The 22,555-nt window shown below is 40.7% G+C and overlaps 1 protein-coding gene across 1 annotated transcript in view; it reads right to left on the reverse strand.

Moving 5' to 3' along the window:
* COL1A2 (collagen type I alpha 2 chain) overlaps positions 1–21,650 on the reverse strand; it is a gene marked incomplete at both ends in the record, with an annotated part of 37,414 nt that extends 15,764 nt beyond the window's left edge. Inside the window, 27 exons of the mRNA XM_079538435.1 lie at positions 597–650; positions 759–812; positions 902–955; positions 1,670–1,723; positions 2,440–2,538; positions 2,882–2,935; positions 3,723–3,821; positions 3,923–3,976; positions 4,823–4,930; positions 5,030–5,083; positions 5,608–5,706; positions 5,825–5,869; positions 5,958–6,056; positions 7,282–7,335; positions 9,574–9,618; positions 9,728–9,781; positions 10,017–10,061; positions 11,670–11,723; positions 11,939–11,992; positions 12,463–12,516; positions 12,874–12,927; positions 13,215–13,268; positions 13,369–13,413; positions 15,395–15,451; positions 16,745–16,828; positions 18,429–18,464; positions 21,555–21,650. Coding sequence (XP_079394561.1) covers positions 597–650; positions 759–812; positions 902–955; positions 1,670–1,723; positions 2,440–2,538; positions 2,882–2,935; positions 3,723–3,821; positions 3,923–3,976; positions 4,823–4,930; positions 5,030–5,083; positions 5,608–5,706; positions 5,825–5,869; positions 5,958–6,056; positions 7,282–7,335; positions 9,574–9,618; positions 9,728–9,781; positions 10,017–10,061; positions 11,670–11,723; positions 11,939–11,992; positions 12,463–12,516; positions 12,874–12,927; positions 13,215–13,268; positions 13,369–13,413; positions 15,395–15,451; positions 16,745–16,828; positions 18,429–18,464; positions 21,555–21,650 — 1,713 coding nt within the window. The remainder of the gene's footprint in view (positions 1–596; positions 651–758; positions 813–901; positions 956–1,669; positions 1,724–2,439; positions 2,539–2,881; positions 2,936–3,722; positions 3,822–3,922; positions 3,977–4,822; positions 4,931–5,029; positions 5,084–5,607; positions 5,707–5,824; positions 5,870–5,957; positions 6,057–7,281; positions 7,336–9,573; positions 9,619–9,727; positions 9,782–10,016; positions 10,062–11,669; positions 11,724–11,938; positions 11,993–12,462; positions 12,517–12,873; positions 12,928–13,214; positions 13,269–13,368; positions 13,414–15,394; positions 15,452–16,744; positions 16,829–18,428; positions 18,465–21,554) is intronic.
* Between the last annotated feature and the right edge of the window lie 905 nt (positions 21,651–22,555).

Here is a 22,555-nt window from a genome sequence, read left to right on the forward strand (position 1 = left end):
TTAGTTACTAAATTTCAAGCTCTTTGGTCAGGCATATGCAGCACAAACTTTCACACTGAATCACAGAATGATTAACTACCAACTTGAACGACTGATACGATGCACAGGATGCACAATTTGCAGGTTCCATCACACACTAGCTGTGCAGAATCTGGTGCCTGAATTATCGCCAAGTTATCTCCATTGTATGCCATGTAAACCCACTGAACTTCAGCAGATGAGCAAAGGCATGCAACTGGAGTAATGCTGGTTAGATTGAACCTTGCCTGTTTCAAAGGAAATCTGGAATACAACGTTCTTCATGTGCTGGCTTGTCTTTTATGGGGGATGTTTTATTGTTGTTTATGGCCTCAAAAGCAAAGGACTGCTTTTTTTCCTTTTCATAAAGGAACTTTTAAGAAAGGAAGTATGCTCCAAGTGCCAAAGGACCTTCTCCATTTGTGGCTAATTTTAACAAAAGGGATTATTAAACTCTGCATATAACACAGATCCATTTTGGCAAATGGATTCAATGGACTCTTGCTTCACCACAGTTGTTAACAAAAGGCTTATGCAATACATGCCTTTACTTGAGCAGTACTGTATCTGCTACTCACCCTTTCTCCTGGTTTGCCAGCTTCACCAGCTGGACCAGAGGGACCTGGCAGACCCTAAGTGTAAAGAAACAAGGATGCAAATAAAGTTAAGGCAGAAGAACTTTATGCTTTGTAAAAAAAAAAAAAAATAGGTAAAGTAGGGCAGAGCACATAGCTTCTTACCTGGAAGCCTGGAGGGCCAGCAGGACCTGTTTCACCCTTTGCACCTTGGTTGCCCTGGATAGAAGAAAATGAATTTGAAAATCAGAAGTCATAGTGATGAAAAATAAATCACAAATTGGATTTGTGTGGAGGCTGTTACTTACGGTGACACCAGGAGGACCTTGAGCACCGTTGTTTCCCTCAGGACCAGGAGCACCCTAAATATGTTCAAGCAGAAAGCGGTTATCAAAGTTTTTATTTGTTATGAGTAGTATCTGTCTAAAGTGCTTCTGTGCCAAAACCAAAGGTCTCTGGTTGCTTATTTTGAACTCATACTGCTACATTTAAGTTGAAGCCCTATGCTTCTTCAACCTACCCATTTGCTCATAAGAGCTTCACTATCAGAAGGTAATACAGATGCTTACAAAACTAAATTACAATAGGTAATTTTATGTTATTGCAGTGCATTTATCCTTACAAAAAATCCTTTGGAATTACAGATACAGAAATCCGGCAAATAGGTGGCATTTTTTTCCCCAGAACAGATCAATTATTTGATTCCTTAGTTGAGATTTACAAAATCTTCCATTTATCAGTAGGAAAGCGCTGAAAAATTACAAAGTAAGATAGAAACTATACACTCTCCACAAAAATTTACAAAGGAATTGCTATTTATTCCTTTTTTTATAGGAAGCTAATACCCAATAATTAATTACCTAATCCATATCTAACAAGAGTAATTTTCATTTGCACTAATATTAGTCTTCAAGTAACAGTCTCCACTGACACGAAGCTATGTGAATGCATTCCAAAGTACTCTCCTGTTTCGTCACCCCTTCATGCTTTTACAAGACAATGCTATCTTATAAAAGAGGCCTTGAAAATCTACATTTTTCTCTCTGGAGGTTGATAAAGAAGACATATTCACATACCCGTGGGCCAGCAAGACCAACATTGCCTTTTTCACCAGGTTTGCCAGGTTCACCCTGAAGGTCAAAGAGAAAAAAAAGAAAAAAAGGAAGTTAATCAGATTATACTACTGGATAGAAGGTGATACTTCCCTGATGAAGGATTCATTGTAACATTAATTTAAAAAGCCACAAACTGCATCTGGCTTGTTGAATCAGAGAAGAGCAATAATGCAAATAAGTACTTTGTCTTTTCCAAACTCCGTTTGATTATTTTTGAGAAAGTAATGCAAGCTCCTGATATGCTGTGCAGTTTCGTATGTAATACACTAATACCTATGTGTGCACGTGTGCACAGCAGCACCACACATCTGGGGAAAACTATTATCTGTTTCATCTGTGGGTCATATCAAGAGCCTCAGTGAAACTTGATGGTAGCTTTTCTTCTAAAGTGAATGAGATTTGGATTGTGCTCCAAAGACAAAGATTTCATGTCCAACTTCCACAGAACTTTTACTGAATTGTATATACAGAAATGAAAAAATGGACACAAAGAAATGATAATACAGACATTATTAATCTTGTCACTTCAGTGTCCAAGCATTCCCAATTAAGTATATTACTGTTTATCTGTATTTTAGATAATTGGGAAGCAATTTAAGAAAGAACTCTTGAAAGTGAGCAAATGCCATTCAATATAGTACAGGAATATGCAGATGCATTTGGCTGTTAAGAGTTGGGGACCTACAACTTAGTCTGGAAATAGAAAAAGAAACTTTCTCTATTATACTTACAGTGGGACCTTTTGGTCCAGGGAATCCAATGTTGCCAGGTTCACCTCTATTACCAGCTGGACCGATTGGCCCAACCCTACCATCTGCTCCAGGGAAACCCTAGAAAAAGAAAACACACCTATGAAATGACTAGTGGAGAAAAGTGTACTCACAGAAAGTCACTGTCATTTAACTTTTAAGCACTGATCATATATCACATGCACCTGCATTCCTCCCTTTTTCTTCTTTTTACAGAGCTCTGTATTTTTTCTTCCCCTTCCAGGACAAAGACCCCGTCTAAGACCCACAGAAATGAATGGAAAGTCTTTTTACACATCTGAGTAATTGAGTAGTAGAATCTCACTGGTTTTAAGTAGCTGTATTAGAGTACAGATTTCTGCTTCTTAAATCTTCATTGATGCTTTGTATGCACTGGGGAAACAATTAAAACCAGAGTACTTACAACAGGACCTTCTTTGCCAGCAGGACCTGGGCTTCCAGGTTGACCTGGGAGACCCTGAGAAAGGAAAGGTTTCATGTTTTTAGAAGGCAATCAAACCAGCCAACATTTAAGCCACTTTTTTTTTTTTTTTTTTTTTTTTTTTTTTTTTTACAAATTCATGCATGTGTTTGCATGCACATAAATGGGACTGTATGTTCTATCAAGTTTACATCTCATCTAAACTGAAGTTTAATTTGGTGGTGTGTGCTTCCAGGCACACAAAAAATGAGGTTAGTGTGTTTTGCTTAGATAAGCTCATTTGGGCTCTACGTTAGCAGAAAGTTTGCAGACCCTCAGTAGTTCACAAATTCAGTGAAAACACTCTCTTCATGAAAGGTGGGTACAAAGGGTAAAAAGATTAAAAGGACAAAAGTCATTGACATGTGCATAATCCAGGTGGATCCAGAACCACTAAAGTGGATGGCTGTTTTCAGTGAAATCATTAGCAAAATAAATTGAAATAATTGAGATCAGTCATCTCATATCACTGAGGAGATATACACCTCAACTGTGATCTTAATGGTTCCATTCTGTAAATAATAACAAGCAGAACAAGTCAGTGGAATATCCAGTACAAGAGAATGCTGCTCCACGACCAAGGCTATTAGATGCTACCACATACTAAAGAAATGAATTTCAATAAACATTTTGATGCTGCTTAATCATTTCTTCACAGATGTTTTTTCAGTGGGCTGATAGAAATAGTTTAATTGTGGCATGACTAGACTTCCTGCAATTGGATTTCTGAATAATTTTGTCCACAAAATGCAAGTAGTTTTCTTTTTGCACAGTTCAAACTTACTCTTGGACCCATAAGACCAGGCTCACCAGGACGGCCAGCATCACCATTAGGACCCTTAGCACCAACAGGACCACTAGCACCACGGTTACCAGCAGGTCCCTAATAACAGAAGAAGTAAATAAAAGTAGAAAGGTAGCAAAAAGTATCACACATTTGTATGTGAAAGAAGATGGTTTAGAAATGACTCAGATAAGCCTTACCATGACACCAGCTCTGCCATCAGCTCCAGGGAGACCACGAGATCCAGGCACACCCTACAAGTGAATACAAATCAAATTTAAAAAGGGAAAGAAAAATATGTTCCTATGAGGTGGAGTGCCAGCTAACTTTCAGCTTTTCAAGAAAGTCTGCTAAATACGATATAAGCGCAAATGCATATTGTGAAAGAAATCCCTCTCATTTCCCTTCCATCTCTCTATACTCTAATCTGCTTCTATGAGAGCATTTTCAGTGTTTAGCACAATCTTAACAGCTTGTCTGGCCAACAGCTGGGATCACCAACCTGGCAGGTGTTTCAACTGCACATCTCTGCAGTGTTACTAGCTTCTCTTGGACTCTGTACAACCTATGCAAGGTGCAATAATGAATTCTTAATTCCACCATAAAAAAAACTGATGAAAGCATAGCCTTTTTTCCTAGCCTCTTCCAGTGAAAAAGGGACCTGCACAAAGCTATGTGCCTCCTGAAAGCCATTATGTTGTTTCCTGGCCCAGTGATAAGCATACTACAGACACCCTTGAAGATACTGGGTTTAAACTTCTCTCACATTACAAGTCAGCTGACTATTTCTTTCAAGCACTTATATCTCATTATGAAGCTTTATAGCAAAATCAATGTTAATTTTCTAAATACTAATCAATGGATAACACCATTAAGCAACCTATAATTAATTCAGGGATAAGATAATAAACAGCATTAATGCAAGCAAAAATAGGGTTGGTCCCAACAAATCAAAAGGCTCAGAATAGCAAAATGGCCTTTGTCTAGTTGCAATAACACAAATTTAGTCATTTATAATTATTCAATTTGCCTTTGTGAATACAGCTGTATTTCTTCTTTCCTTTTTGCTTTTACTTCTGGAACACGAAAAGAAAACTTACTCTTAGACCGGCAGGGCCAGGGGGACCAGCAGAGCCAGGTTCACCGTTGCTGCCTCTCTTGCCTTCCTCACCACTTGGACCAGGAGGGCCAGGGGGGCCAGCAGCACCCTATTTCAGCCAAAAGACGAAAAGAATAAATCAGATGCTGAGCTATAGGTACTGTGAAATCTATTCACTGAAACAACACTCACAAATTGCCATACTTACAGGCTCACCCTTGTTACCACTTTCTCCCTTGGCACCAGCAGGGCCTGGTTCACCCTAGAGTCCAACATAAAAAGAGATCCTAGGATTAAGCACCATTCTGAAGTTCTTTATCTATAAATCTTACCTGTACATTTTCATGAATCAAAAATATCTTTAATCACCCAGTGTCATGCCTGACTCTACTCTGACATAGTCAGTTAATGTAGCTGTACTTTAGGCTTAATGGGCGTGAAAACAAATACATTGAAGATATTTAGAAATTACAGTACTTGAACTAAGAAACACTTTGGGCTGGTTCCTGTACTAAGGATACCTCTTGAGGGTCTGATTGTGAGACTGTTATTACATCTCTGTTGATACCATCAAGAGGGTCAGAGCTTAACAGTTCTTGCAGCCAAAGTGAGTACAAAGTAAACCTCTTCAGTCTCAGTGAGAGACAGAAACAAGCTAAGATGCTTAATTATACTGAAGCAAGAGAAGTGTCTGCATTAGATGTCTCAAATCTGGAAGAAATACTTCACAGTGATGGATGCTGTATCCAGTTTTCAAATGAAGACATGCAGGAGACAGTCACTTACAACAAGCCCCCTAGCACCACTTGGACCAGCAGGGCCAGGAGGACCAGGAATACCACGGGGACCGGGCAGACCAGGAGCACCAGCAACACCAGGAAGACCCTGTTCAACACAGAGAAAACTTACCGTAAGCTCATTATCTTTTCTGATGCATTAACTGAAATGTTGTGTGTTTTTTTTTTTTCCTAAAGCAAATAAGTATGCACATGGCTATACTTACAGCTGCACCTTTAGCCCCAGGAAGACCATTAGCACCAGGGTTGCCCTATTGAGGCAGAAAAAAATTATACTGGTTAATTCAAAGTCTCAAATGCATCCATCTGACAATAGATAAAGACTGGCAAGATACTCACAGGAGGGCCAACAGGACCACTGGAACCAGGAAGTCCAATCTCTCCTCTTGGACCAGCAGGACCAGTAGGGCCAACATTACCAGCAGGTCCAATTTCACCCTGTTTGAGAAAAGGGTAAAGCTCTGTATCAGTATCCAGAGTGTTAGGGCAATTGCAAAGTAATTTAATTAGCCTGACATTGTAAGACAATCCAATATAGGTTCCTGTTTCAGAGTCTAGGGGAACAAGAGGCTGAAAGCCTTTACTGGAATTTAAAGGCACTGAAGCTGGTAAAAATAGGTAGATCCCATCAAAGCTGATGGACAACATGGAACAACAGATGATCAGCATATCTGCATTATTACAGAAAGCTAACCTACAAAATTAGAATTAAGATTCCAGTCTTCTCTACAATGATGAGTCTCCAGCAGTGGCATAAGATGTCTCAATGTGTAGGAGCCCTAATTGACAGTTACCTTGTACATAAGCTGTTGTTTGCATGGATGCAAATTGCACCTGGTCAGAGAACTACAGGCTAGTGCTCAGTGGTGTAAATAGCAGGGAAAAAGATTCTTGATACCAATCTCAGAAACTTGCATTCACCAAATCTATTATGGAACTGAATCATGAAGATCAACCAAGAATCAGACAAGAAGGAAATGATACTGCCCAAAACCTGAAAAGTTTAAATACTGTTTCACCACTGCATCTAATTTCTCCATCAATTTCAAGAACTCAGGTTGGAAGGAGCCTGATACACAACTAAAGCTTCTTTACCCTCCTCTTCTGATGTCAAGTGATGTAAACTGCTACTTCGTTTATTTGTCATGATCTACATCACCTTTCAAAGGTGTATACAACCACAGCATGTAAGATGTGAAAAATTAGGTTACACCTGCACAGCATCTATTATTTGAATCAGCTCCCTCCTAACTCAATCATAGCTACAGCTTCCAGACATGATTTGCTGGCTATGCTGGCCTCCTGATCTTTTCTATATGTGTGACAGATGAAGATGTACATCCAAAATACAAGACAATACAGCCAACTTCTGGAATAGATCACGCCCTGGATCCCAAAGCAGGTTACTTCTTCCACTGATATTATACGGTTTTAAATAACGTGAACTTTTCAATGTGTGTGTGTGTATCAGCTGTGGAATAACTAATAACTATATCAGCATTCATATAAATATTCCTCCAAATACTGTTGGAATTCTTCCTCATTCTGACCTGTAGCTGACAAGATGGTACTACCACATCAGGTGATTTCTGCTGCCTAACAGTACTAGTTACCACATTTTGTATTAACTGTCAAATGCAGCTGCATAAGCAGACATTCATACCTTAGCACCAGGAGCACCCGGGAAGCCTGGAGGACCAGCAGCACCAATGGGGCCCTATGAAACCAAAGGGAAGCATTTGAGCAAAGGCTTTCAATAAATGACAAGAATTTTGCTGAAATAAACAAATTTTAAAAAAGCACATTTACTTAGACATTTCTGCACAATGACACATTATTTGCCTTTTGCAACTCTAAACTGACAGGTTTGGTTCACTACAAACAGTTGAGAGTAAAGTCAATGCAGAAGAAACATTTGCAGTGTATCTGTAAAAACGAATTAAGCAATGAAGCCAAACACCTGAGAAAGAATAAACAGAGGATAGGCATCATAGACAGACAGGTATCTGCAAGACAAGATGCCTTGCTGTACTGTCCCTAAACAAATGAGGAGGAGTGCTGCACCCTGCAAACACTGGTTTTAGAGTGGCCATTTCTAACACATTTACAGTATAGGGATGACTGTGTGCACTTTCACACCAGTAACTGGTCTGATCTATTGCAAGAGTCCATTCTTGCAGATAGCGTTTTTCCTTCTTCACACAAGACAAGAGAACTAGTAAGATCTCTGCATCTCTTTGCAAGATAGTGCTTGACCCAACTTATATTAAGGTCATTAAGAATGTCCATGGATTCAAGAAATTGGATCAATTAACAGCTAATGAAGATAGGAGTTGCTTATAAAATATGAATGAATTAGAAATCTTGATTCATACCCAGAAATATACAGTTTGAGGCAGTTAGTGTGCTTAAACCTCTCTTACGGCAAAAGCAGCAGCATTTCAGCTTGCCAAGGCTACTGTATCTAGTGATTGCTATGAGATTTATGTTTATGATAGGACAAGCTTCTTAGCATACAGTACTCAGACACCAACAGAGAAAAGACATTAGGGGATTCATTGCCTGTTAGCCTTTAATGCATAGTACTACAAAGGGATAGTTTTTCTTTGATGTTTAATAAAACATGAAACTCATTCATAGCTACTGGGGATTGATATCTGCTTTTGTGAGCTAATACCTATTGTAGAACTGCTACATGGATCCAAGGGAATAAAATAGGTCAGCCTACAAAATGAAGAGGAATTGGCTCCTGGTGTTCGATAACTGGGTACGTGGCATTCTCACTGGTTTTGCAGAAGCAAAGAAAAAAGATTAAATGCTCTGTAAAATACCTATGAAAATATAAATGTTCTGAATTTCTATTATGGTGACTCTTCTTCTTAAATTCCCAGAGGCAAAGGAGAATAACAGTATTTTTGTTCTTGCTTAAAAGAAAAAAATCCTTTACAGAATGCTTGCAACATGAAGACCTAAGCAAAATAACTTTATGGTATGGACACCAAAACCCAATACAAATTTCTATTGCTGTCCAATCAGAGCAGCATCAGATTATTTTTCCTAGGGTACTTCATTTACCTTCAACATAGCTAAAGCAGTTTGGATCTTCTACAGAGTATAACATCCGATCTGGGCTAAGGTATCTATGTGACTGCATTTTAAATGCTCAATCATGTATATTTTAGAATGCCCTATATAGCAGGACTGGACTGAAATTCATAATTCTGCTAACGTTCCTACTCTGCTGAAGGATGGCAGATGTTTGCTGTGATGAGGAGCATTAGAATCAACTCTTGGTAAAGTTGACAGGATCGTGTATGGCTGCATCACTGATGTACATTTTGAAGGCTAGAAGGAAAAGCTATTCTGGCCTATTTCTGATTTTTTAATTTTTTTTTTTTTTTTTAATTTTTTACAGCTTTGAAACTATATGTACACACATTTATGCCACTGAAATAAATGAGGTTTACTAAAATCAGTGGTGTGCAACAGCAACACTAACTCCTGTAAAAAGGGTAAATCTGTACTGCAGGTGCAAACTCATGTCATAGAATGAATGTAATGCTTTAGAATATATGCAGTATTAGCCATTTGCAACATATGCATTAAAGCTGCCTTTTAAAAGGTATAATCTTTAATTTTGGGAGGAGAATTCTTCTGTTAGACTGGTGCAAATAAGGATTTTATTCACCAGCTCTTTTACTATGATGAATTCATCAGTGTAAATGAGAGAATATTTTGTGCTATAGATATAGATGGGTTTACAATAAATCCCAAGGATCACAGCACGTTGTCTGCAAAGAACTTACAGTTTTTGAATGCTTTTTGTGGCAACCTATAAAGCAACAAAATACCCACACAATCAACTTCTTTGAGGCCTGAAAAGTTCTCTATGAATGGAAAGATGGGCATAAGGCCTAACAGAGCTAAGCTGTTAAAGATCAAGTCTGGAACTTACTGCAGGTCCAGTGGGCCCAGCGCTGCCATCACTCCCACGAGCACCCTGTAAGCAGAGAACACAGTGAGTAGAGACAGGCAACAGCCAACGATCAGAGAAAGCCACAGTAAGGGGCTGATCTTTGGTACCAGTGGACAGCTGGGAAGCCACTTACAGCTGGACCAGGGGCGCCTACTCTTCCTCTCTCACCAGGGAGACCGCGAGCGCCCTGAAAGAGAAATTAGTTCATTTAGATCTGTCTACTAAACAAACATACAGAGTTATTTCACTTGCTAAGTCCTCCTATGCAAAGTGGATTGCAATCAAACAATTCTGTTTGAAATATTAATGTATCATTACATTAGAGCATCTAGCCAGCTGGACTGCCACTGATGAAAATAATTGGCCAAAATGCTGGCTAAGCCACACCTATCAGATTTTCCACAGCAGCACTAAATACTTACAGGTTGTCCTGGGGTACCATTTTCACCAGGGGCACCAGGTTCTCCCTATGAAAGAAAAAATTACCATGCTTAAGTTACTCAAAGAATTCCTTGGACTGACAGCACAAAGCCAGCTAAAGAGGAAATATTCAGTTGCTGTATTCTACTGTTCTTGTCTGCTGTAGCACTGCATAGAATAATGGAACATGGGCTCCTAATGGTGCAGAGGCTGTGACTGTCCCATTATACACTGGAGCAAAGCCAGCTGAAATCCTCCTAAAAGAGAAGGCTTGGAGCAAATTGATTCACTTGCCAATCTCAGCTGTCTTTACTCCCTTTCTTCATTCTGTTATATCTGTATATCTGTAGCACACACCTAAGAGATAGGACTAGAGAACTGTCAACTACCAATTCTGATCAAACTGCAACTTTTTTTTTTTTTTTAGCTAGAGAAAGAAAATAATTTCTTTTGCTTTAGGTTAAGGTGACAAAATTCCTAATCTGTGCTGTCAAATGACTAAAAATAAGACAGCAGTATCTGAGTCAAATTCTTATGACCAATCATACTGATATGAGTGAAACTACTAGAACATGACTTATCTCCCTTAATATTAGGAGTTCTCAGTAAGCTCACAGTTTGTCTAGACTGGCCTATAGTGACAAAGTCTGTTCCAGGGCACCAGAATCCTGAGCATATTTGAAAGCTCCAAGCCTTAAATGCTGCAAACTGTAGAAGTTTTTGCCTTAATCACAATTAAATCAAACATCATACTTGTGTTTTCACTTAAACTAGCATTCCTAATAACTGTTCCTTCACTTAATTATTTACTTCATCTGCTTTTAGTCTCCCAAGATTGGACAGAGTGCTTGGTATCTGTCTCATTACCAAACTTTTTCTGGAGCTTAACAAGTTGCAGTGATATTGGAAAATACCAGGGTACAGTTAATAACTATAAGCAAGTAGTGCTAAGCTCTTGTAAACAAGCAACAATGAGGATTAGAATTTGACCCCTACATTGTTACATTAAAAGTTTTTGAATGCAGACCTACTGTGAATGAATCACCAACATTAAAATTTCCTACAACCCAAAAAAGCAGTAGTGTTTTTTTAAGAACACAGCTAACAGGCACTGAAGTGGGAGTGATAAAGAAATTGAGAGGAAGAGCTTACTAAATGTTTCTAGATCACGTTTAAGGAAAGCTTTCTTAAGCACAGTGTTCTAACATGTACTAAGCTGAGGAAGACAAAAAGGAAGAAGTCTGAAAATCGAGTAGCATTAACTCATGAGAGCACTGCATTTATCCAAAGTTTTAGCAGAAAGCCTTACACTAAAGCATGTATCACACAGCAGAGCTTTCTAGACAAATTAGATTCTCATTTTAACGTGCTTTAGAGAAAACACCTGAACTCCAACTACAGTCTATATAAAGGCAATTATTAGGAACCCACACTCATTAACAGTTATTACTTGACTGAGGACTCAAGAAAAAGGCCCTAACATGATTTCTCATCTTGAGTTGCATCTATTTGTCCTACATGACCTGCTGACTTCCAGATTATTGCAGCTGGGCAATATTCAGTGACAACACTGAAGATCAATTGGAGAAGATTTCATACATATTTCTTCAGAAAGAGCTACAAATGCATCCTGCATTTTCAGATCTTAAGTTTACCTTGGTGCCAGGAGTACCAGGTTGTCCTTTTTGACCATCCAGACCATTGTGTCCCTATATTGAGTAGAAAATTAAATGTTAAGTATATACTTTCTGACTAAATGCTATACACAAACTGTCATTCTCTTTTGATAGGAAATATTCAAAACTTCAAAGATATTAATGCATTTAGAATACATACTTTTAACTACAAGGGGATCTTCCAGGGTTTTCAGTATCTTGAAGTGCTGTCAGTTAACTATTCAGGGAAGAAGTACACACATACTCACCCTAATTCCCTTAAAGCCAGGCAGACCAGGAGTTCCAGGGAAGCCACGAGCACCCTAAAAAGACACAGAACACGAAGGATTGTCTCTCATGTTATACACAGTTAAAGAATAAAGAAAAAGAAAAACCATGTGTCTTTCATTAATGTTAGCGAGTAGATTGGGGTCTTGCTCACTCAAGTGAGAGAAAGGGCAATCCCATGATCAGCCTTGTTCCGCTCTAACAATAATCAGCTTCATTTCCCAGTTCTGAATCCCAGAAATTTTATTAATTAACCTGTGACATCACAGCTATGTTAGCATGCTATTTTACCTCTGTTACTAGTAAAGAGGGGCGAGGGGGCAGGAAACAAAACAAAAACATAACTACACAATATCCTTGAAAATAAGAAATGAAACAGAGATGCTGAGATTAATCCATGTAAAGGATATTAATGGATTGTTTATGGAGAGCAATTCAGAAATACCATTAGAGTTTAATTGATATGAGTACTATTTCATGTAACAGACAGTAGATCACTACTTACTTGAGGACCAGCAACACCCCTCTCACCAGGTCTTCCAGGTTTGCCAGGGTGACCCTAAAAAGTAGAGTAAAAATACACTGAGAGGGAAAGTTCATTTCATAAAAGAATAACATAAAGCTTTTTTAAAAAAGAAAATACATTAGGAAAGATTTCTTTCAATAAGCAGAGAACTTGGGAGCTTCTCTTTCCCTATGTTCAGGAACCAATGTATTTGGAGAGATTTTAAATTTATCCATTTTTCCCAACAGACAGCATCTTCTGTACTAATAAATAATCATTTCAGGGGCTTATTTATTCTATCAAATATTACAGAACAATGTAAAAGTGATAGCCAATAGAATGCTTAGCTTAACAACTTAATGCTAGAACTGAATCACAGCCCTGAAAGAGATGAAAAACTTAATGACTTACATCTTCACCAGCCTTTCCTGGAGGACCAGGGGGACCACGAGGACCTTGGGGACCCTGTTAAAAATAGATTGAGCATTATGTCAAGCAAGATGAGTTTCTTCCCTGGTTTCTGACTTTAGTATAGACATAGCAGACTGAACCAACTCAAGGTCCTTAGACACTAACTGCCTTTGCACTTTGTAAGGAGTGAATATGAATGTTCATCTCTGCTTCTGTAACAGAAATATCCAATTTGAACATTCAAGAACAAGTAAGTGGATGGGAGTAGCAGGTCTAAGCATTACAAACCTATCTTTGATTATTTCTAATGCTAATAGTGTCTGTGTGAAATCTGTACTTACTGTTTGACCAGGTTCACCAGGCTCACCAGGAACACCTTGAAACCCAGGAGGACCCTAGACAGGAAGGGAGATTTGTTAGCGTTTGAACAAGCTACTTTGTGATTTGATAGGTATGAAAAAAATCCTTATACTGATTAATATTGACTGTACTTACAGGAGGTCCAGATGCTCCAGGTGGGCCTCTAGGTCCCATTAAACCCTAGGGAGGAAAGATAAATAATTAAAAAAAAAACCCAAACACTACTACACAAACTCATCTATAATACCTGTTCTGATGTTCCTAAAATTCTGGTAAAAATGGTAATTTCCAGTGTGGAACATTCAAATCAAATTTGAGGAAGTTAAAAGATCTGCATGAATTTGCAAAGGCAGTCCAAATACAAATAGATCTGATGCCAGTGAATCCTGTGAGATGATTCAGAATGTGCCATTATGGCCGAGAACCTTGTGGTCAGGCATCTCATTCTATTGTAGCTCATTAACAAATGCTTTCACACACTGGCTCATTCCTGTATATTCATTGCTTTCTCAGGAATGAGCTTCCAGACTTTAAAGGTCATAATGACATATTATGAACGGCTGTATTTTGGGGCCTGTCAATTTTGTCACAACTTTCAAGAAGAGATACTGAAATAAGGATAATTAAAAAAGTAGAGAAGAAAAAAAGGAAAAGAAATGTGCATAAATGTCAGTGTTACTAGGAACTGGTAGACTTGCACATCATTTTGGAAAGCTAATGCAGTAAAGGGCTATAGCTATAGTTGTATACACTAATTCTAGTCAAGAAACTAATCCAAACTTGTTTCTGGACAGTTTGAATCATCTATCCTGCGTAAGCCCTTTGAGTCTGTTCACAGGGTACATTCCATAATTGCTTCCCTTTCTTTTCTGCTTTCCCTCTCTCACATTTTTCACTTGATTTCAGGAAGTTAAAAAATCCCTCAAGGAGGTAGAATTTACTGCTTTTTCTGTTGGTGAACCCTCACTGAGTAAAAAATTAGAGCTTAGAGTTGTTACACCCCAAATAGCCACCTATATTACTGTCAGACATCAAAAGCCAAGCTTGATTAAAAATTATCCTGTATTCCTACAGTTATTATCTAAATGCAGGTCAACATAATTTCAACAATTAATTATAATATTTTGGGGAATAGTAATAGATACTTGACCAGAATAATCCTGGGCAGCTTTCATCATGCTATTCACCCACCCATCAGACTCACTGTCTGTAATGTTATTGAGATAGGCAAACTTAACCCATAGCTTTGCTGTCTATATGCACTGAAAAATTCTTGCTAACATCATCAAGGGTTAGAAATCTGTGTAAGGAGGTAGTACACACATTAGATGTCAACATCATATACAGTAATTGGCAAAGATTGCTCCTCAGAATAGCCTTGTAGTAGCAAGTCATACAACTATAGAATCATAGATTCTAGATAGCAAGTGCTAGCTTTCAATGGCTCAGAGTCATAGAATCATCACAGACTCATAGAATCATCATAGAACCATCACAGAACCACAGAATGGCCTGGGTTGAAAAGAACCTCAAAGATCATCTAATTCCAACCCCCTGCTGTGTGCAGGGTCGCCAACCACCAGACCAGGCTGCCCAGAGCCACATCCAGCCTGGCCTTGAATGCCTCCAGGGATGGGGCATCCACAGCCTCCTTGGGCAACCAGTTCCAGTGTGTCACCTCCCTCTGTGTGAAAAACTTCCTCCTAATATCTGACCTAAACCTCCCCTGTCTCTGTCTCCCTGCCTCTGGGAGAAAAAATGGTCACCAACTGGATCTGAGATATTGAGTTACTTTCTAGAGAAACGTCTCCTGTAGTCAGTGTCTTCACAATTGATCTCATTCCTAAAACAGAATTCTCCTGTCTCAGCACAGATGAAGTACACTGTATCAAGCTGTTGCATTGCTATCTGACGTCAGATTGATATTCACTGATTCATGAAATTGCAATGAGAATATAGTAGTGCTATATTCAAGTTGAGGACACAGTCCTAAGACTGTTATCAGACACTTCATGTTGTGCTCTATCTAGGGATAAGTTTACAACCTGACTACATATGGGATCAAAACACTAGTTTTAAAACCATGCTTTGAGTTAACACAGCTGGAGTAGACTTAAATACGTGTTTACACAAGTTACCAAGTGTTAAATCATATACTTGCCATTGGTCCGGGGCCAAAGTCAGCCGCTTTAGATGGATCATATTGAGCAGCAAAATTCTGTAGATGACAGAAATTTGAAATAATAATTACAATTTCTACTTTCGAAAGCATTGATAACCCCCATTCTACATGTATCCATCATCTCATTTGCTAGACAGTATGTTGAAGCAACACATTTAAAACTCAGTAAACACGACCCTATTACAAATACATTTCTATTCATCTGTTTCCAGAAAGACTTGATTTCATTAGGAAGGCCCTTTCACACACTGGCCTCAACTATCTACCAAGTAGTGACATACAGGCCCTGAAATAGTGTGAACTGAAAAATAAAGTATGTAGGTACAATGTCCATTAAAAAATTGAAAATATTCTTGAATCTCTTAAATAATTCTGTGTAATTTCCAATGACAAAAGTTATGTGTATTTTTTTCCCACATTATTTAAGTAAAATTTACAGCCCACCCCTGACAGAGTGTTGGACGAAGAGGGCCCATCAGCTTCAATAAAATCTGTGGAGCATGCAGGCTTAGAAACACTGCACTGGATTTTTCACTTTTTAATCTTATAGACAAACACACATCTAGCCTTCTTCACTAAAATGGAAAAAAGTCACATGCAACACGATTGAAAATCTTTTTCTTGCTTGTTTTATTAGCATATTAAAATAAGAAAAACTAATAAAAACAGTTGGGGTCTGCTAATACAAAAATAAATTTTAGCTATTCGCTCTGAAGGGAAGTGTATTCTTCTATGCAGGAGGATTTGTAACATTCAAAAAAACCATTGTCTTCGTGCTCTCTGCCTAATGTCAAGCAAAGAGTTAAAGCCAGCGTTCTTCAGAGCATACACAACAGACGCTTTTGCAGAAGGTGTATATACACCTGTCCACTTAATGTTTGCAGTATTAATACAGATAGATACAAAGAATTCTAAAGGAAGAGAGGTGCTGACTTCTAAGGATGGACTCATAGCTTAAGGGTACTTTTCTCCAGCTTATTCCCGTACAGTTGTTTTCTCTTGAACATAACAGCCCTTCCATGTAACAGCAGAGGCTTTGAGTTGACTCCTAACTCATAACACATTATGGTGGAGCAAATTAAATGCTGGTAAACAAGATTGATTTGCTTCTATGCATAAGACTGTTGAATCTAGAATCCAAAGCTGCTGAGGAAGATACAGATCCTAAGAAGAGTTCCACTGGAACTCAGACCACTAATCTCATGCTAATCACACAAGATTGCTTCCTCTACTCCCCAGTTCAATGTCAGTGTTTCCCAGTAAGTATTCATTTAATTGTCACAAAGCAGAGATTATCAATTTCAGTAATAAAAAGTTTGGATGTCTTACTCCGCCAAGACCTGGAGGACCAGGGGGGCCTGGAGGACCTGGTGGACCATCTTCACCATCTCTGCCTGGTGGACCTGGTGGACCCTGGAGACAAAACGAGGATTATAAAGTGAGCATTAGAAGTAGCTCATGAAGCCTCTGCAGTGATAAGACAACCAGGTACCTACGGCACACACTGTAGCTATATGCACAATCTCAATATATGGCTAACATCTGAAAATGAGCATATCCTGAGTTCACACTGCCTTGCCACTCCTCATTTCAGATATACACCATAGTGCCATTTTTCAGAAGGTTTATAAAGGTAATATTGGATCTGTACTAATAACCTCCAAACTGAGAGGCAACAAAAGCCTGGAGCCATGAAGACCAGGTTACCCATATGGACCCATACAGCCTGTCAGACACTGTTAGTGGGAGCTAAAAAATTTCCCTGACAAACTGAGCACTGGCAGGTCAGCCCTAAAAGCATGAACTAACAAAGATCCAGAACAAGTCAAATGCTGGTTCAGATTACTTGCTGCTAAAACTGCAAATCCGACCACAACAAAATACTGCCTTTCTACTGGATTTGACAATACCACTCTGCCATCATTGTAATGACCACTCCTACAACTTGAAATGACATATATTTGGTCCTGAATATTTGCCTTTACACTCTATCACTCTCAATGCACAAAGCTGGTCAAGGTTCGCTATCACAGTATTTGAGATGAAGCATCTGAGTTGAGCTAGCTAAAACCCATATTCAAAATCTTACAGATTTCAAAAGAAACAGAATTAGACTTGCTATCTTCAGAACAAAGTATGTACCTCATCACATTAAACAGATTTAGTCAGTGGTAGTCCAAAGCAAATATCCAGCTGACCACATAGATAAACTCTTCCTAGCAGCTCTCATTATGTTTGTCTGCATACTAAGACCTAAGAAACTTTCAATAGCTTCCTATCAGTAACAGGCATTTTCATTTTCAGAAGATGATACCAAAAAATACATAACCACACACTACTCAGATAAGGACATGAATTTCAGAATACAACTTCACAAAAAGTAGCAGTGATGCAGAAGCAAATTAGAAAAGCAGGTATTAGCAATATGAATGGACATCACAATTAAAGTATCCAACCACTTCCATCTATGGCTACATTTACAAAAATCTTCAATGGTACAACATCTGTTTTCATTAATAGTTATCAACAGAAGAGCTTTTCCAAGCTACCTTTGGAGATACAGGAATTGAATGATCTTCGAAGAATGGTCTTTGTCTATTTGGGTTTTATGTAAAGAGCTTCTCTTTATCCTATCCTGTTCAAAGACAGCATCTGTATGCAACAACTTTCTCTTCTGCATTTTCACGCACTATTTCCACTGGTGCAGTTGGAAAAAAGCTTTTCAAACCATCACTTGGAACGCTAGGTTGCTCTCCAAACTGAATCACATCTGATCAGGCACAATAACTATAAGTTATTGTGTTATAAGTTATGACTAGTAAGTAAGGTTGGTGAGATATTGCCAGGGTTAGCATTGGTACATAGATAATTTGATTTCTCTTTAATTAAATTGAGCTTGTAAGCTTCTAAAGTAACATTAAACTCACTAATAGCTAAACTTAGCTTTTTCCTACTGATCTTCCAATAACTATTCAAAGACCACAAATAACTGAATCTCAGTCTACTTCCTTACCCTTTCTCCCTGTGGCCCTTTGTCTCCTCTAGGGCCCTGTTGGAAGAAAATAGAATTTTATCAGTTACCACGGAAATTTTCCAGGATAATACCGGGAAAGAGACACATGAAGAATCATTGATGTACATGAAAACAGGGAAAGAAAACTGCACAGATAGGTCCTACGCTTATTTTCCATAGTATATCTTTGACCTCAAGATGCTACTAGAAACAGATTAGTTACTATCATCACTACATCAGTTGAAGTATCACTGCACAGAAGTACAGACACAGTTTGTTTTGTTCTCTACTGAGTAACTGTCTGTTATTTAATAACAAGACTTTTCAAAATGAAATGGTTATCTACTTAGCCTTTCAGATCTGTACAGATAGTGCTGTACTGTTCAATTCATGAAACCCTTCCAAAAGAACTCTTGCTGAACAAGAATCCTTTCTTGATGCAGTTGGATTCTTAGTATGCTTAGTTCTTCTCTTGGATACAGCAGTTTAAATCCAAAACCTGCATTTACCATTTTGCTAAGTTACTGCACCCACTGTTCTCCTTTTTACATCTTGCTCATCTCAGTGAGCACTGGGAAATAATGACTTTAGTCAATTTTGTCATCCAACATTCCACAAAATATTGCTTTGCTCAGGAATATTTGATGTCATCTACAGGTCCACACAAGAAAAATGAAGCTGCTTACCTTCCGCCCTGCAGATGCCTGGAAGAGACAAGGCAGAGAATTAGAAACAAAAGGTACAAATTATCCCTTTCAAAAAAAAAAAAAAGAATTTAAGTTTGTACTCTATTTTATCTCCTTTCAACCCTACAATTTCTGTCAGCACCCTATATTTAAGTATACCCTATGCTTTTTAAATTACTAGCAAGGTTAAGAGTTTATTATATAGTAAAGATATATGTACCTACATTAGAAACTTCTGTTGAAGGATGGCAATTTTATACTTATTATAGCCTACAAATATAACATAAATGAAAATCACACCTGAGTTCTCTCATAATCCTTCCGTGCAATGAAATTTAGCCTGAAGACTCGCCTTCTCCACCCCAAACTGCCAGGTATGATGCCCGAACACCAATGCTCTGTTACTTCTCCTCATGGTCTTTACACCTATGAAGGCAGTCCCTCAAAAAGGCCAGCCCACTGCAGAAATTGGGGTGGGTACATTTCCAGGCAAGCCCTTCAGGACTGGTATCTTTCCAGGGCCACCTTGGGAACTAAGGTTACTACGTAATACTGCCCTGACGAGGTAGTCTGGCTTCTTAACGGAAGTTGAAGATTAGATATTAGATTAAAAAAGAATCATACTGACCTCACTCACATCTGCCGAAGGAAGGGAAAGAAGAAAAAAAAAAGAGATAATTAGAATGTGGATCCCGTTCTTTTAAAAGGTTTATACTTCAATGTTTTTGAATAAAAATGTGATTTTTGTCAACCTTCTTAATGCAATTGCTTTCTCTTAATGCCATTATCTCAAGCTGTGTGAACCCACAGCCATGACTGTTATATTTTCCCAAATCAAAACAGATCTTTAAATGAAATTAAAGCAACATTTTCTACAATCCTCCCTTAAATGTGCTTAGAAATACATATCTAAAAAAAAACAAAACAAAACAACCACATATACATTTTCACACGTACATGCAACAGCTCAATAAACCTAGACATGACATACATGAAGATATTAATTAGAAGGGGTAACTTCAAATTTTAATATAAGCGGCCCCTTGTACTCTTATGGAGAATGTTAAAGAACATCTATTTCCAGTATTCCCTGTAAAACATCTTTGTGTAGAGCAGAGAACTATCTGAAGCTGTCACCCACCAAATGGAAGGCAATTTTCTTTGCATGCTATTTACTACGAAGAATGCTTTTGCTAATTCGTTGGAGAAAATGATTTTCAAAGCCTGTTTTCCAAATTTAAAGCAGCAAATTATCTATTTTGGCTGAAACACTTCACACCACAGTTCAGTGCCAGTAACCTGACGCGTTACTCTCTGGCTTTTGGACATTCCTCCCCCTTATAAAGTGCCACTTGAGCAATGAATTATTACAATAAATGTAAGCTGTTCATGCAGCAAAAGAAGGCAATACTGAAGCGCAGAACAACACTAAGCTAAAGTACAGTGGATTACAGATTGCCTATAGCAAAAAGTGGCTGGTTTCAGGTGATGGTGGCACAGGGGGTATGTGGGACTCCCAGCCGAGCCCCCTCAGCCACCCAAAGAGCTCCGGCTGAGGCGCTCCGACCGCCGCCCGTCATCAGGGGGAGGCGAGGGGCCGAGGGCGGCCCGCAGCGCTCTGGGCCTCAACCGGGGCCCCCCGCCGGGCACGATCTCGCCGCAGCTCTTGGGCGTCGGCCACGGGCAGCTCGGCCGGGTCCTTGTCGGGTAACGCAGCCAGCCTCCCCCTCCCCCCGCAAAGCAGTTTCTTAGAAGCGGGGAGGCTGGGGCAGCGTTTCCCTGAGTGCTGCACGGCGAAAGGCAAGGGAAAAGTGCGCTTCTCCCCTGGGCACGCGTGTGGGGGAGACTCCCTATCGATGTACGTGCAGAGGGACTGCGCTGCTCCCACAGCAAAGCGCGGGAGAACCAAATCCTCATGCCAGGGAGCAGAACCCTTTAAAATCTCCAACAGGAGCTGATATCCCTGCTCGTCCTCTCCTCTCCTGCCTCGTAACGCCTTTCCCTCTCAGCAGACCCCCGAGGACAGCGAGGACCCCCGTTCTTGGGAACTGGCTGCGCGGCCGCTCCACGCTCGGCCGGCAGGCGGCGCCATGGCGCACGGCGACGCGGCACAAAGCGGCGGAGGGACGGGAAGAGCCGCGCCCGGTCCGGGGAGCGCGGAGCGGGTGCATCCCGGCCAGCACTCTGCTCCAGGACTTTGTGCCTCTGCACCTGGAAGAGAGCTCTGCGTGCTCCTTGGGATGCGAGCGCGTCTTCTGTTTCTTTCTTTCTTTCTTTTTTTTTTTTTTTTTTTTTTTGGAGGGGGAGTGTTATCTCGTTGGCCTTTTGCCATCCGTTGGTAGTTCTGAACTAGAGGCGCCGCTCTGAGACGGAGGTGGCAGCTTTAGAGAGGGTCTCCGGAGCGCGCAGAGCGGGACAGCCACCCCCTGCCGCCACCCATGCCACGAACAAGCGGAAAGAACTTACGTTGGCTTGTTGCTAGGTATGAAGTTACTGCGAGCAGCAACAAAATCCGCGTATCCACAAAGCTGAGCATGTCTACTTGCTAGACATGCAGACTCCTTGTGTTGCAGAGCCCCCGGACGTGGTTGGCTATTACGTGCAGGACGCGGGCATACAGTCGCGAGGAGTAACTCCAAACTTAGCAGAAACCTGCTGCCCGGGATGCTAAATTAATCAAGCCCCGCTCCGCCCTACTTATACCGCAGGAGGGTCCCGCGGCTGCGAGGCACCGGCAGCGCTGCAGCCAATGGGCGCGCGGCGACCGCGGGGCCCGCGCGGCTCCCAGCGCTGTCACGTGCTCACCGGCCCCATCCCCGCGCTGCTCGGCTGCGGGGTCGGGGGGGGGCGGGGGGCGAGGGAGGGAGGGAAGAGGAAGGCGGCGGCGCTAAATTGGTTCCATGCTTTGAGGACGTGGACACTTTGAGGCTTTCGGGAGGAAAATCTGACTCGCCGTCTGATTTTTTTTTTTTTTCAGACGTTCCCCGCCCCTCGCCTTGCTTTGTTGGCCTCGCCGGGCGATGGGCAGCGCCGGGAGCGCGCTCCGAGGGGTCTCGGAGCGGGAGCTGTCCAGGGCCTGGGGCAGCGGCCGGGGGAGGGCTGCGCCCCCTGCCCGAGCCCTCGTACCGCCCTACCGAAGGCAGCGCCACGCGCTCCCTACGGCGGACGCGGGGCCGCAGCTCAGCCCTTCCCGTCGCGGCTGTCCGCCCTCCTCACGGAGGTCCCTGCGGGCACGGAGACGCGCATTCCCCCTCCCGGCCTCGGAGCGTGCGGCACGGGGCCGCCTCGGGTGTCCCCCGTCCCCAGCGCACCCTGCCCACGAGCCGGGAGCCGTGTGGTGACTGTGGTGTCGGAGGAGGGAAGGCACCCCGCAGCCCCCCTGCGAGCCCGGCAGTCAGCCCGAGGGGATCTCGCCACGTCTGATTCTGCCTTCCGGGGTGG

Source organism: Tetrao urogallus, assembly GCF_951394365.1.
Source record: "Tetrao urogallus genome assembly, chromosome: 7".
Taxonomy (NCBI): Eukaryota; Metazoa; Chordata; class Aves; order Galliformes; family Phasianidae; genus Tetrao; species Tetrao urogallus.